A 16,403-nucleotide genomic window follows, 5' to 3' on the forward strand; every position below is an offset into this window, starting at 1 on the left:
TAAATATTGTATCAACTTAGAAATCGTTTGCTATAATGTTTTTAAAGAGGATGTGATACCCACATGTGTTGTCTCCGTCTTACAAGTGCATTATATTGTAAATTTTACGTTCAGCAGAACACGTGTAGCTCGGTTTGCTTGAAAATTTCAGTGAATTGACCTCTTATATAATTTAAAAGTATGATTGTCATCCAGACAACCACATACAATTTTTATTATATTTAAATTTTAAAGGAAGTTATGAGTATTTTAAGATGCACAAAAAATTTCCAATTTTAAAATACTCATAACTGGCTTTAAAATTTATAAGAGGTCAGTTGATTCCAATTTTTAAGCTAACGGAGCTACATGTGTTCTGCTGAGCAATAAATGTACTATGTTACACACTTGTAAGACGGAGACAACACATGCGGGTATCACATCCTCTTAAGTTCTAGAACAGTTTTTGTATTATAGCGATTCAATTGCCATTGTTGGCATTTGATTAATTTTTAATTAATTAAGGTGGTGTTATATTTAAGATTCAACCATTATAATTAAATAATAATTATAACTCGGATTAATATACATAATTATTAATTAACCTTTATTATAAAAATACAAATAGTTGGGGTCTTTTACAAAGTTCATACTCGGTTTGTAACTGCCATGCCTCCTGATCACTATGATGTGTCAGTGTATATAAACCTCAATGTAAATACAATGTGACCAACATTACTTAACATAAAACATTACAGGTGGTATCTAAAAAAATTAAAAATACATTTGTGATCTAGGATGATTTACCAAGTAAACTCATCCTCCTGTTTATATTTAATAATGATTATTAAGAGCCTTATGTTTGTAATTTTTAAATATACTTGACCATACTTACAAATCCTTGAAGCTTTTGTGCTACTTAGAATCGTCTTATGGAAATACAAACTTGTATTTCAAATGCTAACATCCCTTTACATTTGAAAGTTATACAAATTTGACGTATCAAAGTTAATATTCAATTTTTTAAGTTTTGTCTTCTAAAAATAAAAGGTAATGGATAATATATAAGATATGGAGGCTATGGTGATTTGAAAATGTTATTCAAACATTTAAATCTATTTATATTAATAACTAGTAATGGCCAAAATATAATAAATACTAAATACCTACTTTTAAATCGATTTTCTTTAAACATTTTAATAACTAAGAAATTCTTTATTCAAATTTTAAACTAGGTACCTACATCAAAATGTTCAAAAAAATTATTTACTAAATAATTTACAGTAAATTGAAAAGCAGAAGTTTGTAATACCAAAAGACAAAATTTTGAGAAATTGAAGGGAAAAAAGTGGTTGAGCATGGTTGTATGTATTGAAAAATTTAGTTCGAAAGAATCAAATTTGTCGAATATCTGAAATTAAAAATAACTATTACTTCAATTTAAAATTAAATTAAATTAATGGTTAGCAATAATCCAGGATTATATATATATATTTTTAATTACCTATTACTTTAGTTATAAGATCATGTTTAAATTTAAAAAAAAGTAATGGTTATAAACAACAATTGTTAAAATAGATATTACTTTCCATTTGTGTATCAGGATGATCTAAAAAAAACTTTGGTAGACAAGAAGTATTGTTTTTCTTCAACTCAGTCATATATTGAAATATACTGGCAAGAGGATTCTATTAGTAATGTTCAATTAATTTTGAGCATGTTTGCATTTTTACTCATACAATACATCTATAAATACCAATGTTAGTTATTGGAATAGTTCCAAATACTGTAAAATTTCGGAAATACCTGTGAAAGTTTAAAACATTTCCAAAAACGAGCAAATATTTGGAACAATTCCAAGCAACAATCGAATAAAATACATCACTTGCATAAGACAAACATACCAAAGGATCAAAGGTTTACGCCGATAAAAGTTCCCTGAAATACATTTTACGTGTGTACATTTAATGGGATTTATTGCATTACACTTTGATACATTTTTTTTTTTAAATTTTATTTTAACTAAACAATAATTTTACATAACTGAATAATCGAGTCATATATTTTTTTTAAATGCTAATCTATATTTTCATACAATCTTAATAACCTGATATTAAAGCAATCACGCCTAATAAATCATATGTAACATAATATTAGATATATATTGTATCTAAATATTACAATATTCATTAAATTGAAATGTGTATACACGATGTTAATTGTGTAATTTATTACAATGGGATTGAAATACTAATTAAAACAAAACAAATTGTAATGATCAGTTTTATAGACTAGGTTAAATTAATAAATAATATATATCATAACAAAATAATAATAAATAAATATAAATAATTATACAATAAAATAAATAAATAAAGTAACAAAAGATATAAAAATTTAAATAAATTAACAATAAAAATAATACTTTTTATTTATTTATTTAAATAAAATAACAATAAAAAGAAGAATAAGTTGGTAGAAGATTTAAATATTAACAATTAAATTGTATGTTATGTTTGAATATGATTAATTTATCATATGATTCTCTTTTCGTTAATGGTCATTACAATTTAAACATTAAATTGAGATTACTATTGATTTAATTTGAGGTGATGACAAACGGTGTATTATACTGTCTATATGTGAATAAAAAAAAAACACAAACAAAAACAATAGTAATAATATAAAATATAGTGGACAAAATAGTTATTTAAAAGCAATTGATTCTTTCACATTAAACCTAATTAGGCCTATATAATATTATATTTATTCAATATTTAATTATCATTATTAAATTGGTAATTTCTAATTACCTACTCTTCTAGACTAGGATATATAATATAATATTTACAAGTTTTGATAACATATGATGCAGGAATTTTAAAATTAAAATGTATTTACAAATTTTGTTGGCCACAATATTGTAATAGATATACATATTTTTTGATTGTCGACAATAAAAAAAATTATAAGTTAGTTGGCATAAGAAATTTGTAAATTTAAGTCATATTTGTAACAATGATAAGGCTTACTTTGAAGTAAAATATTTTATTCTATTCATATTTTATATATCATTTATGAGGTGCAAATGAACTGAAAAATTAAGCATGAAAATTATATGAATGTTTTAGTTCTTAACACATCGAAATTATCAGTCTTGTTATAAATACAATTGGATGACTTCAATAGAGAGCCAAAAAGCAGATACTTAATATCAAAACCATTATGTATTTCCAATTTATAATGGTACATGTTAATAAAGAAACCCCAATTGGATTAATAAACATTATTTACTGACTAGACATGATGTTGATTCAGTCAAAATGCATATGAAGATACTGATAAACAAAATGAAGTACATAGTAAACAGAACTTACATATTTAATTGTAAATTCAAAAATAATTTTATTCATAAAAAATTGCTTACCATTTATCTACTTTAAGAAATTTTGCATGAATTGGTTAAGTTAAGGTAAAACTAAATGGATGATATTTACAACTGAAAAGTTCTCCAAGGTTGTCAATTTACAACATATAATATGATTTCCATTAGAAACAAGTTACAAAATATACCAATGTTGATAATCATATTTAACACCTAACTTTTCCTCTTTTAATATCAAATGTCTATATTTCTTCTTAATTATTCAATAATTAATACAAAATGATGGAATCTACATAATATTATAACCAATAAATGATCTGAGGTTTATGTTATTTTTCTAAAACACTAAATTTTAAAACATTTTAGAATTTTTTAGAGTATTTTGAGAAAGTAACAAGAAATATAATTTATTTCACAAACAACAATTACTGTAAAATATTATATCATCTTACACATACCTTGGATATTGCATACATTTTTTGATTTGTTAAAGTTTTAAATTTCGAAAATGTAATTTTAAATTGACGCATAAAAATATTATACAGTCATAAACAACTTGTAATGGATTTTACAATGCTTGACTAAAATGATTTACTGGTACGAATAAAAGAAAATTAAAAAATATGTATGTACAATAGAAAATACAATACATGATTGTAGATTGATAATATAGATTTTATGGCACCAATTATCAGAAATATTTTAATGTCATGAATTTCTTTTTTAAAGTATGGTCTCATTATGCTCAAACATTTATAAATTAATAAATTGTACTAAAAAATTATAAAATGTATAAAAAATAGTATTTTATTACATTGATCTAAACTATCTATTCTCAATAAAATAACAAGAAATAATGAAACACCACAGTCTTATATAGTAGCAATACACTAACCTTAGCAAATAAAACCCGGGTAATTAGTCGACAAAAGCTGGGAACTGAGGAAGGTTATGGATTAAGCAGAACATTAAAATTAATTCAAAGAGAAGCATTGAGATTCATCAGAGATTTGTTTAACCTAATACCTTAATATGTAACTAATTTCCATTGGTGTTTGTAGTGGATGTTAGTGGATCAGCTTCTTCTTGAATAAACATTTTTCCTGGTTTTTTCAATTTTTTTAACAGATCATGGGTGGATTTATGTGTAGAGCGTAATGATAATGCCCACTCTTTTAAGCCAATTTCATCCTATAATAATTAATGAATAAATTATGATAACACAATGAATTCAAGTTACACTTGATATAATTATAAAATGTTTGTTGTTTATAAAAAAATTAACCAAGACTTACACTATTGGTAAGAACTAGTTTGCCATCTTTTCCATCTTTCATGCGTAATACAATGCATTGCTCATTTTTAACAATTACTAACTCAGGACTGACTTCTAATACTTGGTCTAATGTGATAACTTCAGTTTTTACAGATCCTGAATCTGAATGCAACTCTAACCGGTTAGGGTATAGTTTAGCATACCTTGTTTGCCATGCAGATGCGAATGGTCCACCTAACTTTTTTATATATCCGTGAAGAATGCAATCGGATTCTAAAGGAATCAAATTAAAGTTATACTTAATTTAATTTGATGTATATTTGTTTATAAATATACCTTCTTCATTGTGTTCATTGAATTTCTTTTGCCTAGACTTTCTTTTTTGATCAGCTTTATCAGCCTCAGAATTAACAGTTTCAAATACTGTTTCAGCAACTTCATTTTGCCATCTTTCAGATATGGTTATAGAAAAGTTCTTATATAGTTCTTGATCAGCATCAGTTAACTATTATTTAACAATATCCAAAATTTAAATTTAATTTAGTTTTAATTTTTTTCAAATTTTAATTTACTTTGATGCCTTTTGTGTCTTCTTCGTCAAATGAACCAATATCAAATGCATCAGCAGCATTAACTTCTCCTCTAGGAGGTATAAGAGGCGGTGTATATTTTTGCATGTATACTTGTTGCCAGTCAAGTCCCGCAAAAAATGGATGTTCTTTTAATTCATCTGACCTAAAATTAAAATTAAAAATATAGAATTAATAAAAATGTATACTGATAATAGTTTGAGTTGACAATTATTTTACCCCCTTCCACGACACCCAATTCTTTCGTTTATATCACGCTGTAAAAGTCCTTCTAAAAGATCTTTTAAACTTTTTGAAAAAGAATCTGGAAGTTCTACATTCTGCAACATAAACTGTTTTTGTTAATTTGAATTAACAAAATTAACAAATACATATTTTATTATATTATAAATAACAATAAAATCATGCATGTAATTAGTTAAATTTATAAATAATAAATAGGTGTTATATTATTTACTTATGTTCTGACTACTATAAACTTTAAGTAAAAAATATAATAGCTTATTTATTAAAAAGCTTAATAATTGAAAAACATACCATTGTTAGAGTCATTCGATCAATCTCATGTTTGTCCTTGGTTTTATGTTGCCTAAATGGACTGTGACCCTTAAGTAGTTTGTATAACATACAACCAAAAGAAAACCAATCTGCACTTGAATCATAAGCTGTTCCCTTTGATAACACTTCTGGAGCCATGTAACCATGTGTTCCTCTAATTATTAAACATGTATTACTATTTTCATATTCAACACAATATTCTATTTTATTTAACTTACACACTGGCATGTGGTTTCTTTTTAGAAAAGTCACACGCTAAACCTAAATCTGATATTCGTACATGTCCATATTCGTCTAATAGTATGTTTGCTGGTTTTAAGTCCCTGTAGACAATAAATCTTCGGTGCATATGCTCTAAACCTAATAGTAAAAAAATGTTTGTAAATAAATAAGTAAGCCATAATAAGTTTTTCTTAAACATACAATAATAATTTGTTCAGTCAGTTTTAAAAACAACAGTTTTTTTGTATTTATCTATTACTATAAAAAAAAACCCAAAATGACTGAAAAATGAGTGTATTATAGGATAAATTTTTAAGAAACTCATACTATATTTACCTAAAATTACTTCAGCAGCATAGAACTTCATATCAAGTTCATTAAATACACCATGCTGTGCTAAATGATAATGTAAATCACCACCATGCATTAAGTCTAAAATGAAACAAAGTTTATCGGGTGTATGAAATGCATAAGTCATACAGACAATAAAAGGACAGTCGACCTACAAACCAAGTTAAATAATAAATTATTAATACAATTGCAAGTTTAAATATAATATTTGCTTGATTATGTTGATATGGTCATATTTACCCCTGTACTGACTAGAGACAACATAATACGTTCATTTAAGGCAAGTGTTTCACCTTGTTTCATTTTTATTCGTTTTTTGTCAAGACATTTCATAGCATACATTTTACCAGTATCAGCTTTTCGACAACCATAAACTTCACCAAAACCACCTCTACCAATTATACGGTGAACGCTAAAATCGTTCATGGTCAACTAAAATAAATAATACTATCATTTAGTACCCTAAATATGTATGTGACAATATAATATATTATATTAAATTACTTACTGAAATATTTAGTTCTAAATTTTTCCATTGACAAAATCTAGTATATTTATCACTAATAAAAATTTGTTTACAATTAATATTATTAATATAGTTAAAATAGATTTAAAAAATAAATAAAAATTTTAATACCTTTCTAGAAATTTTTTAAAAGGTTCCTCTCGAAGATGATTGAATATTACTTTAATATAAGGCTAAAAATGAGAAATATATTATTAAGTAAAAAAAACTTTTTAATGAGTAGTTTAACTTACTTCAAATAAATTTACAGGCACTTCATTTTTCATCAAATATTTTTGAACATGAGCGACTGCATCTTTTGGATAATTCTAAAAGATAATTAAAATCAATGTAAAAACATTTGATGAAATTATGATTTATAAACCACTATATTTACAGAGACACCATTTTGAGTTATAAATGTTAATCAATAATTAATACAATTTTTGTGATGATTAAAATTTTGATAAAATAAGTTAGAATACATTTATTGAGAATTGCGGGAGGAAAAAGTAATAAGTATTTAAATGATTATTAAATTATAATAAGTTATACAATTTTAAAATTGTTTGAACAATTATAAATTGACTATAAAATCATTTTAACTTACATGAGTATGTGACAAAAGTTCTTTCATAATATAATTATCATAAATGTCTCTAGCTAATTTTCTTCTTTCCTCGACTGATTCCAATTTTTCATACCTTTTGATCTGAAAAAAAAATTAACATTACTCATAGAATATCAAACATATGTTTTTAAAATAAATTATGAAGAAAAGAAACAATACTTTATAGGTAAGCAAATTTAAAATTTGTATTCCAAAAAAATATAATAATTTATTATATAGCTATAAGCCTATAACTATTACTATTGATTAAATATACAAATACAGAAATAAAATTTTTCAGAGCCATATTCATTCAAAAACTTTTCCAATAAATCACATGTTATGGCCTATCTAATCAACACTATTACTATAAAATTTGTGTACAGTAACAAAATATTTCTAAATATGTGAATCAAATACATAACTTTCATAGTATGCAATATGTGTTAACTATCTAATTTATTATTTCATTTCTTTATTCATTACTTTAAAAAAAATTATTCATCATCATAACATGTTTAATGCATTTCAAATTAGTATTTATAAAGACCACTGATATAACGAACAGTGTATGTATATAAAAAAATCTAATAGGACCAAGAGTCAAGTTGATGAGAATTTATATGGATAGCCCGCCATAGGCGTATTTACAGTGTACAGAGGTCACTTATTAAAGTTATAAGGAAGGATGATGACAGAGGCTGTTTTGAAACAGTTCCACTTGACCATAAAGCTCACCCTATTTTCATGATGAAAAAACTTCAGTCCTCAGGCCTTCTTTAATATTGCTTTATGTTGTCATATGTATCTCAAATAATGGTTGCTTTTAATAGTGACTAAGTCTTGTATCCAGCAAATTAAAGTACATAGGAACTAAAAAACAATTTACCCTAGCATATATATTTGAGTTTTTAACGGGTTTTTTGTTCTCATTGTTAATTTAGCCTAATTATTCATACACTACAAACATACTAAACAATAATTTTCATCTTATTCATAATAATGATAATTTAACATGTTTACAAAGAATTAATAAGTGTATTAGCAATATTATTAAGGTAAAATAATTGGGATATTTTACAAAATAAAAAATGACAGATTTATGATTTTAAATGTGTTAACCAACTCTAAAAATTATTTTAAATGTAGATATAATATTTTTAACGTAAATAATTTCATTCATACAAAACTAGAAAAAAATCACTTATATGAAAAAAGAGAGCAAAAAGTGGCATTTTATGTAAAAATAAAGCAATTAAAAAATGTTACAGAAATATATTTTGACTAATTATTTTAAGGATAATATAGATGTAAAATATTTGTATGTGGTTAACAGTTGTACATCAAAAATTACCTTTCCAAAAACAGAATGATGTTATACCTATTTGATAATAACATGTGTGGGTAGTTTTTTAAGTAAAACTTAAATTGTATTAAACAAGTTATTGACAACTCATAATTTTTTATTTTCTCTTATCATCTAGTTATCATAAAATTTTATAATTTAATAAAAAATTAAAAAAAAACAAATTAAGTTTCTTCCCCTTGAATAGAAATTGAATTAAATACAAACTATCTTTCTGTTATTTTTTTTTTTAATGATAGAAATTTTTCTTTTTTAAACCCATATAAGCTACATAGGTATATATAAAGGAATTATAAATCGTACCTCATCATAAAAGCTAATTTCAGGTATTTGCTCATCTTCAGGTAGATGTTCACAGAAATCTTTGAATAACAAATAACCTAAAACATATAAAGTAATAATATACATAAACATAATATATAAATGTATTATAATATGAATAAAAGTGTCCTCTGTATTTCTCGCTTATTTATATTTTTTTAAACATAATTTTAGATAAATTTAAACTTTAAGATGACTCTAGAATAGAGAGATAGATAAAGTATGAGAGCAAGTATGTAGGAAAGCAAACATTGTTTTTATAAATTACCTAAAACTTGATTGAAGATTTTATCAAAATTAACTTCTTCTTTTTTTTCCAGGTATTTATGCATTACACTTCGAACACTAAAACAAGAAAAAATATTTACCATACAAAATATACTAATTAAAATAATGTTATTAAAATGACTAAACTCTAGTAACTATTTATTCTAATTTGTGATAGAATATTAAAATTGTTTTTTATATTTCATAGAAACTACTCATTGTTATTATGATACAAAAATAATTTCAACAAGTTATTATTAAGAGGACGCCACACCCACATGTGATGTCTCCGTCTTACAAACGTATAACATAGCAAAATCTGTTTAGCGCGGGACAACTGTTCTCCCTCAATATTTATAATAGAATTTTCAAAATTTCACAATGCATAGGTAAGAACTTTATCTGTGTCGAAGCGTCGTTATTTTTTTGATAGCAAATATAATTAAAGTTATAAGCTTAAGAAAATACATTTATTTTTTATTTTTTCATTAAATTACTCAAAATTATTGGTTTGTGCTATCAAAAAAATAACGACGCTATGACACAGATAAAGTTCTTACCTATTGCGTTGTGAAATTTTGAAAATTCTATTATAAATATTGAGGGAGTACAGTTGTCTCGCGCTAAACAGATTTGCTATGTTACCCACTTGTAAGACGGAGACAACACATGCGGGTGTAGTGTCCTCACTGTCCTCTTAAGAGAATTTAATATTTTTTATTAATACAGCAGATATGTGTTAAGCAGGACCAATGTTGTGTAGTAAGCTTAAAATCACCCACAACTAAACTTAAAGATGAGAATTTTATAGTGAATATTTTAGCTACAATCATTTAAATACTCACTTAATAACTTACTTAAAAACTGAAATACATTGAATTTCACCTAATGTGGACAGGACACCGGTTATATGGGCAAAATGGACTGGTCCCGATTCCAATGTAACTAATTTTGGTATATATAGCCAACTACTTAATATGTTCAAATGAGTTTAATCCTAATGTGTCCACATTAAGAGGAATCCACTGTATTCTAAAAATCTATATATGAAAACAGATAATTTCTAACTTTGATAATAACAATCTGTAATTTTAATTTACAGTAAGTATCAAAATGAAGCTAGCTAATAGCACTTACAACAAAAATATGTTTAATTTATAGATTTTTTTTTTAAATTTTGCTCACGATACCATCTTTGCTTAAGCCTGAGAGGATTACCAGGAATAGTCAGAATTTAGGGCTGATATAAATAAGGGAATTTGGGTGGTAAGTTAGTTGTGGAATCTAGGAATGTATTCATTTCCAATTGATCTAATGGAGCGATAAGTATTCTGAAAAAAGATTTGAATTTTTCACTATGACCTCTTAAGATCCATTTACCCACTACTTTGATTTTATCCCTCTAAATCCAAAAAAAAAATAGTAGTAAAAATGAAAGGGAATATTTAATTTTTCTCGAGGAGTTAAAATCAAAATAATAAAAAGCTGGGAAAGTCAATCCCAAATTTAATAGATGATGAATTGATGACAAATGCAAATCTGGTTTTAGAATTCTTATCACTTCACTAAATCAATTGGTATGTTAGAATGAAAACATTTCTTAATTCCTACGTATCATGTGCATAGGTGCAAATAGAAGGGCTTAAGGGGCTAAGCCCCCAAACATTTCTTAAATGCTGAATTAAGCTTATTCAATATTATTAAAATTGAATTTTACCCCTTCCCCCAAATCTTAAGCATTATTTGTGCCTATGATCATGTGTGTTAGACAAACATAAAAAAAACTGCTTCTAATTTCTTTAACTCCATTATAATATCTACAACTACAAAACAATTTAACATTAAGTATATCTAGTTTCTTTTTAAAATGTATTTCTTGTTTTAGTAAAAATTATAAAATGTAAGAATCATCTGCATTTCATAACTTTGCTATTGAAATGAAATCGGCTATGTTCTAAATTTCTATAGGACACATTTTAAGCATTACACAACTATACTTTGCTGTTTGCAAAATAATTATATTAATGAATAATGTCCAATTATTAATTAATTTGTTTAATTTGAAAATGAAAAAAACCATGAGATAAAAACATTAAAATTATTATTCTACTTTGAAAAGTAATTAAATTACTGAAATTTAAAAAATTAAAAAATACTTTAGGAAATTAAATAAATATTTAAATACTGGATAAGGAAATTTTTTTTTTTATTATTGATTTTGAATGTAAATTCTAAATGTGACTATCACACTGATTATCTAAAATTCCAGCAATAAAATTATTAAATTTTTCTTCATAAAAGTTAAAAAAAAATAAAATAAAAATTATTTTATGTTGTATAGAATTGAGTTTGAACTCTAAAATATTGACATTTTATTAGTTAATAGTTTTATTAACACTTATCTAGGTATCTTTCATAATTATTTCATAATTTCAAAGGGCAAAAAATTGTTTAATGATATAGGTACATTATTGAATTAGTAAAATAATGCATGTTACTATAATACTTATAACCAAAATTACAAGACCTTTTTAACATACTATACTTACTATAAAAAAATATTATGTTCATAGTATAATGAAATATAAAATATATACTCTAATGTAGTAGTCCTCACTAGGATTTAAGAAAGGGCCAAATATAGTTTTTGAAAATCACTTGCAGGAAACTTACATTTTTTTTTTGTCATATTTATTTTAATTTGTAGGTATAGTCCTTATAAAATATTTTTACAATAAGCATAATAGATGGAAGGGTATATAAGAAGACTTGGTTGGCTTGATTGAAAAAACTATTCAATAATAGTACTTTATCTTACATTGATAAATTGATAATAATTAACAATATAAAAATGTACAACTGCAGTTCATTGAATTTAGTGAAGAATAGTAAAAAAAAAAATAATAATAAAATGAGATAGAATATTTTGTTAGGAAAGAGTATTATAAGAAAAGTTCATGAATAACACAAAAGTTTTTCTTGGATTTGGGATCTGTATAATTTTATTTTAGTGCGGGCCGCGTAATGAGAACTAATAATATCTCTTCAAATATATTTAAACAATAATGAAGAAATAAATTCATAAATTAATAAGAATTATTAGGGTTAGTTTCTATGTGTTGGTCAACACAGCAATACATATTTGGTAAATTTACACGACAGTTATGTTAAATAACAAAAATAATATTGCTAAGAAACATAGTATATTCATTATATATGAACAGCAATAAAAAAAGTAAAGCATCAACTAATTTGTTAAAAAAAAAAACATATTTATTATTTTAATAGAGGGAACAATTGCAGTTTAGCTCCCAAGCGATTTTTTCGATTTTTTTTATTGAAACATATGTATTTCAACGATTTAAGAACGATGGTGCAAAAATTAGTTAGTGCAAACTATTATTTTGAAAGTTATAGCCTTTCAAAGTATGCAATTTTACGTGTTTTTTTTATCGCGCGCCGCATGCGTATTACGACGTTTTAATTTTTTTTTTTTAGGATTATAATTATATTAACTAGGTAGATTCTTTGATGTGTTTCATGAAATACTCTCGCATTCAAATGATTTTACTTAAATTTCAAGGTAAAAACAGAGCTAAGAGTTAAATAACAAAATTATCAAGTAAAGCGGCTCCCTTCGCCTACCAACTCCGGTCGCAAAAACCCCTCAGGGCTAAAATAGCAAACTTCCGGATTCGCGGGAGGGAGAGCATAACTGCCCTGCGGGCAGGCGGATGACCTAACAAGTAAATTTAACCTTGTTAGTAAAAGTAACACAAGTATAGTGGCTCCCTTCGGCTGACGACTCCGATCGCCAAACTCAAGGGACCTCCCTCCGCCTACCGGCTTCAGTCGCCATACTCGATGGCCAGTTAGAGACTTAAGACCCTAAAGTAAGTTAGCCTAAGAGTAACATAAGTCAACAGCTGTTGTGTTATATGATAAGTGCACCGCACGCTGCAATACATACTATTTGTCATACAACCGCATACTTTGGAAGGCTATAACTTCAAAAATAATGCTTTGCACCAACTAATTTTTGCACCATCGTTCTAAACTTGTTGAAATACATATGTTTCAATAAAAAAAATCGAAAAAATCGCTTGGGAGCTCAACTGTAATTGTACCAAATAAAGTACCTAAATGAAGTTTAATGAACTTAGAAATGATTTCAATGATTTCATATGTAAGAGACAATTGCATTTCATAACTTTACTATTGAAATGAAATCGGCTAAGCTCTAAAATACTTTAGGACAGCATTTTAACATTTGTAAAATCTCTATAAAAACAAATGTATTATAGTAAATTATGTCCATTTTAGATAAAATCTTTATGACAGTAATTTTTAATTAAGATATAAATAAGAAAATTTGTTATAAAGTTAACTTTTCTATTGCAAATAATATACAGCAATTTTTATTTTATTTTTATCATTTAAATTGGCTAACCAATAATATTTGGTGGTCTATGTAAAATTTTTAACTAAAAATAATTTAAATCTACAAGTTTATGATTATTTAAATTAATTAGACATTTTAATTGAGTTATTTTTATTAACATTGCCTATACTCAGTTCAGCAAGAGAATACACCACGAATCAACTAAGATTGATTGTTTTGTGCATATCAACCCTATCATAGAGGAACTGGTTTAGATAGCAGAATGCACAGAATCAGCAGGTTTTTAATTAAACAGGTATACATACTGATGTAGTAAATATATAATACAATGTATTATAATTATTTAAAATAGCAGAAAAAATAGTAGGTATAAACAAATAGCTATAAAAATAGGTCCTTAAGATAATTTCATTAGCACTGGGTTGTGTTTCTGGATATGAGGGAAATCAAAATCATTGTAATGTGTAATAGAGTTATAGTAATTATAATGATAATGCCAGACATATGTCTGTGTACACTAAGTTGGGAATCAGATATATATTCTAAATTAACACAACTACTTAGTTACATACAGACAATTATTATCAATCTATTAAAACAAACAAGTATTTTTATTTTATCACATGAATTAAATATTATTAAATTGTATTAAAAACATATCTGCCAAGTAGAATGCACTTGAATGTCCACAATATTCTTAACTCTTTTCTATACCTATTAGAATATGGATTAATACTGAGTTACCAACTGTTAATTATGTTTTCATACAGTTATTTCTTAAGATAATTAGCATTTATTGACTGCAATTCTATATGACGGATATATAATCCAAAAACACCTAAGCTAAAGATATAAAGGTACGAGGAGACTTAAAATTTCAGTAGATATTTAACCTCGGTCTAGCACTTTTTGGTCCTGACACAGAAGGTATTTGTAGGATGATGTGAACTGCTAGTTTGATCAGTCAAGTAAATTTTATCTTACCAACAATTATTGTAAATCTATTTATAGAATTTCTTAGAGTAGATAAAGAACAAGCAGAGGATGCAATACCGGGACAAACAATCACAGGTCAGTAATCGACAGTGAATAGTAGGCGCATAGGTCGAGCATATTACCTGGGATCCGGCAAGACGATTTTCTTGCTAGCCCTAGCCGCCGGTGTGCACTTGCTCTTCTCCATGGCCATCAGATAGCTGACGTCGGCCAGCACGGCTTCCAAGTCGGCCATCGTGCTCAGTGTAGTTCACAAGCGAATCGAACACTGACAAAATGGATGTCCGCGCCAACGAACTCGACAGTGGAATGGCGAATTGATGGAAAAGAATCGCAATAATACGATACCGTGGTAGGAGTCGAACGACGTGTCGGACAACCACCACAATCGGTGGCGGCGACGACGATAACAACAATAACAATTGAATTAACGAAAAACACCACACCAACAACCTAGGCCACGACGGTCGGCAGCCTAGACTCGGTGAAAACCATTATCACTTGGCAGTTTTCACGGCAGTCGCGTTCGCAGCAATTGCGACGGCCGCGATCCCGTAAGACATATAACAACTGCGGTCACCGTGGTGGCCGTCATCATCGCAGCCACGGCAGGGGCCGCGGCGTTCGTAGGACATGACGACCACGGCTAATTAGACAACAACGATACTGCGACGTCGTGATGTACAATTTCACCCCGATTGGGTTCCCGTCGGGTCAAATGAAATAATCGAAAAAACAAACCGTCCGACCGAATATAGTATGTGGTATGTACTTGTGTGATACTTAATAATTACTAACCGGCCAGCGGTGGTGGTTGTCGGTCTGTGAAATATTATTTATACATTATTGCAATTATTATTTTTTATTATCGTTTATTGTGTTATGGTGTCGGACGGGTATCAGTCACCTGGGCGACGACAACGGTCGTTTAACCGACGGCGGCACGTAAATGTACGTAACGCGAAACTAGGTCGCCCGCGCGCACATCACATTATTATTATCGTCGCGATTTAATTATTGTCGTACGACAGGCCGACCACACAAAAGCACACCGACGGTCGACACACACACAAACTACCCACACCAACGAGCGCCGCGCGCGCGCGCGCGCCCGAAAAACGATAGTGGGGTACGCAGTGGAGAGGGGTGGAGGTGGACCGCCGTTCGTGGTCTCACTACGGTACGCGAATGCGAATGCGGAATGACAAAAATCTCCGTCGGGTCCGTTGCACACTTGCACTGCAGGCTGCAGCCGCTCGTGAGCTCGTGGCCGCCTGCCGGTGGTGGCGTGGTACGCTCCGGCCGATGCCCGCGAGTATCACTCGCTGTGACCCCCCTCAAGCACCTAGCGATATCACGTACACCGCGCTTAACCTGCGTCCTCGCTTTTGTCGGCGTACGGCGACTGGCGAAGTTGCGAGTGCGTACGACCGGCGGCCAGGTCGCATCTGTTTGAATTCGCGATTTTCGGTTACGAGATGCCACCAGTAGTTGTTTTTGTGGTGGCAATCCTGTGACTCAGGTCTAGACGGGTCTAGACGGGATGGCACGATTCGTTTTAAGCGGTACCCATGA

At 28.0% G+C, this 16,403-nt stretch overlaps 1 protein-coding gene across 2 annotated transcripts; it reads right to left on the reverse strand.

Moving 5' to 3' along the window:
• Positions 1-1,927: 1,927 nt before the first annotated feature.
• Gprk1 (G protein-coupled receptor kinase 1) lies at positions 1,928-16,099 on the reverse strand. 2 transcript variants are annotated; one of them, XM_089227561.1, is made up of 17 exons: positions 14,951-16,099; positions 9,432-9,508; positions 9,146-9,222; positions 7,477-7,578; positions 7,121-7,195; positions 6,999-7,060; positions 6,870-6,921; positions 6,602-6,793; positions 6,347-6,512; positions 6,007-6,148; positions 5,768-5,942; positions 5,450-5,562; positions 5,213-5,375; positions 4,977-5,145; positions 4,660-4,913; positions 4,391-4,555; positions 1,928-2,615 (listed from the first exon to the last, which is right to left on the reverse strand). In XM_089227561.1, the coding sequence occupies exons 1-16, from the start codon at positions 15,061-15,063 to the stop codon at positions 4,403-4,405; spliced, it is 2,085 nt and encodes a 694-aa protein (XP_089083687.1). In that variant the 5' UTR covers positions 15,064-16,099; the 3' UTR covers positions 1,928-2,615; positions 4,391-4,402. The 2 variants fall into 2 exon arrangements, with proteins under 2 accessions (XP_089083687.1, XP_089083688.1); XM_089227562.1 differs by lacking the exon at positions 1,928-2,615 and having other exon boundaries at positions 2,658-4,555; positions 5,450-5,550; positions 14,951-16,096.
• Between the last annotated feature and the right edge of the window lie 304 nt (positions 16,100-16,403).

This window comes from Diuraphis noxia, unplaced genomic scaffold, assembly GCF_037042655.1.
Source record: "Diuraphis noxia isolate RWA-SAM2 unplaced genomic scaffold, SU_Dnox_SAM2 contig0004, whole genome shotgun sequence".
Lineage (NCBI taxonomy): Eukaryota > Metazoa > Arthropoda > Insecta > Hemiptera > Aphididae > Diuraphis > Diuraphis noxia.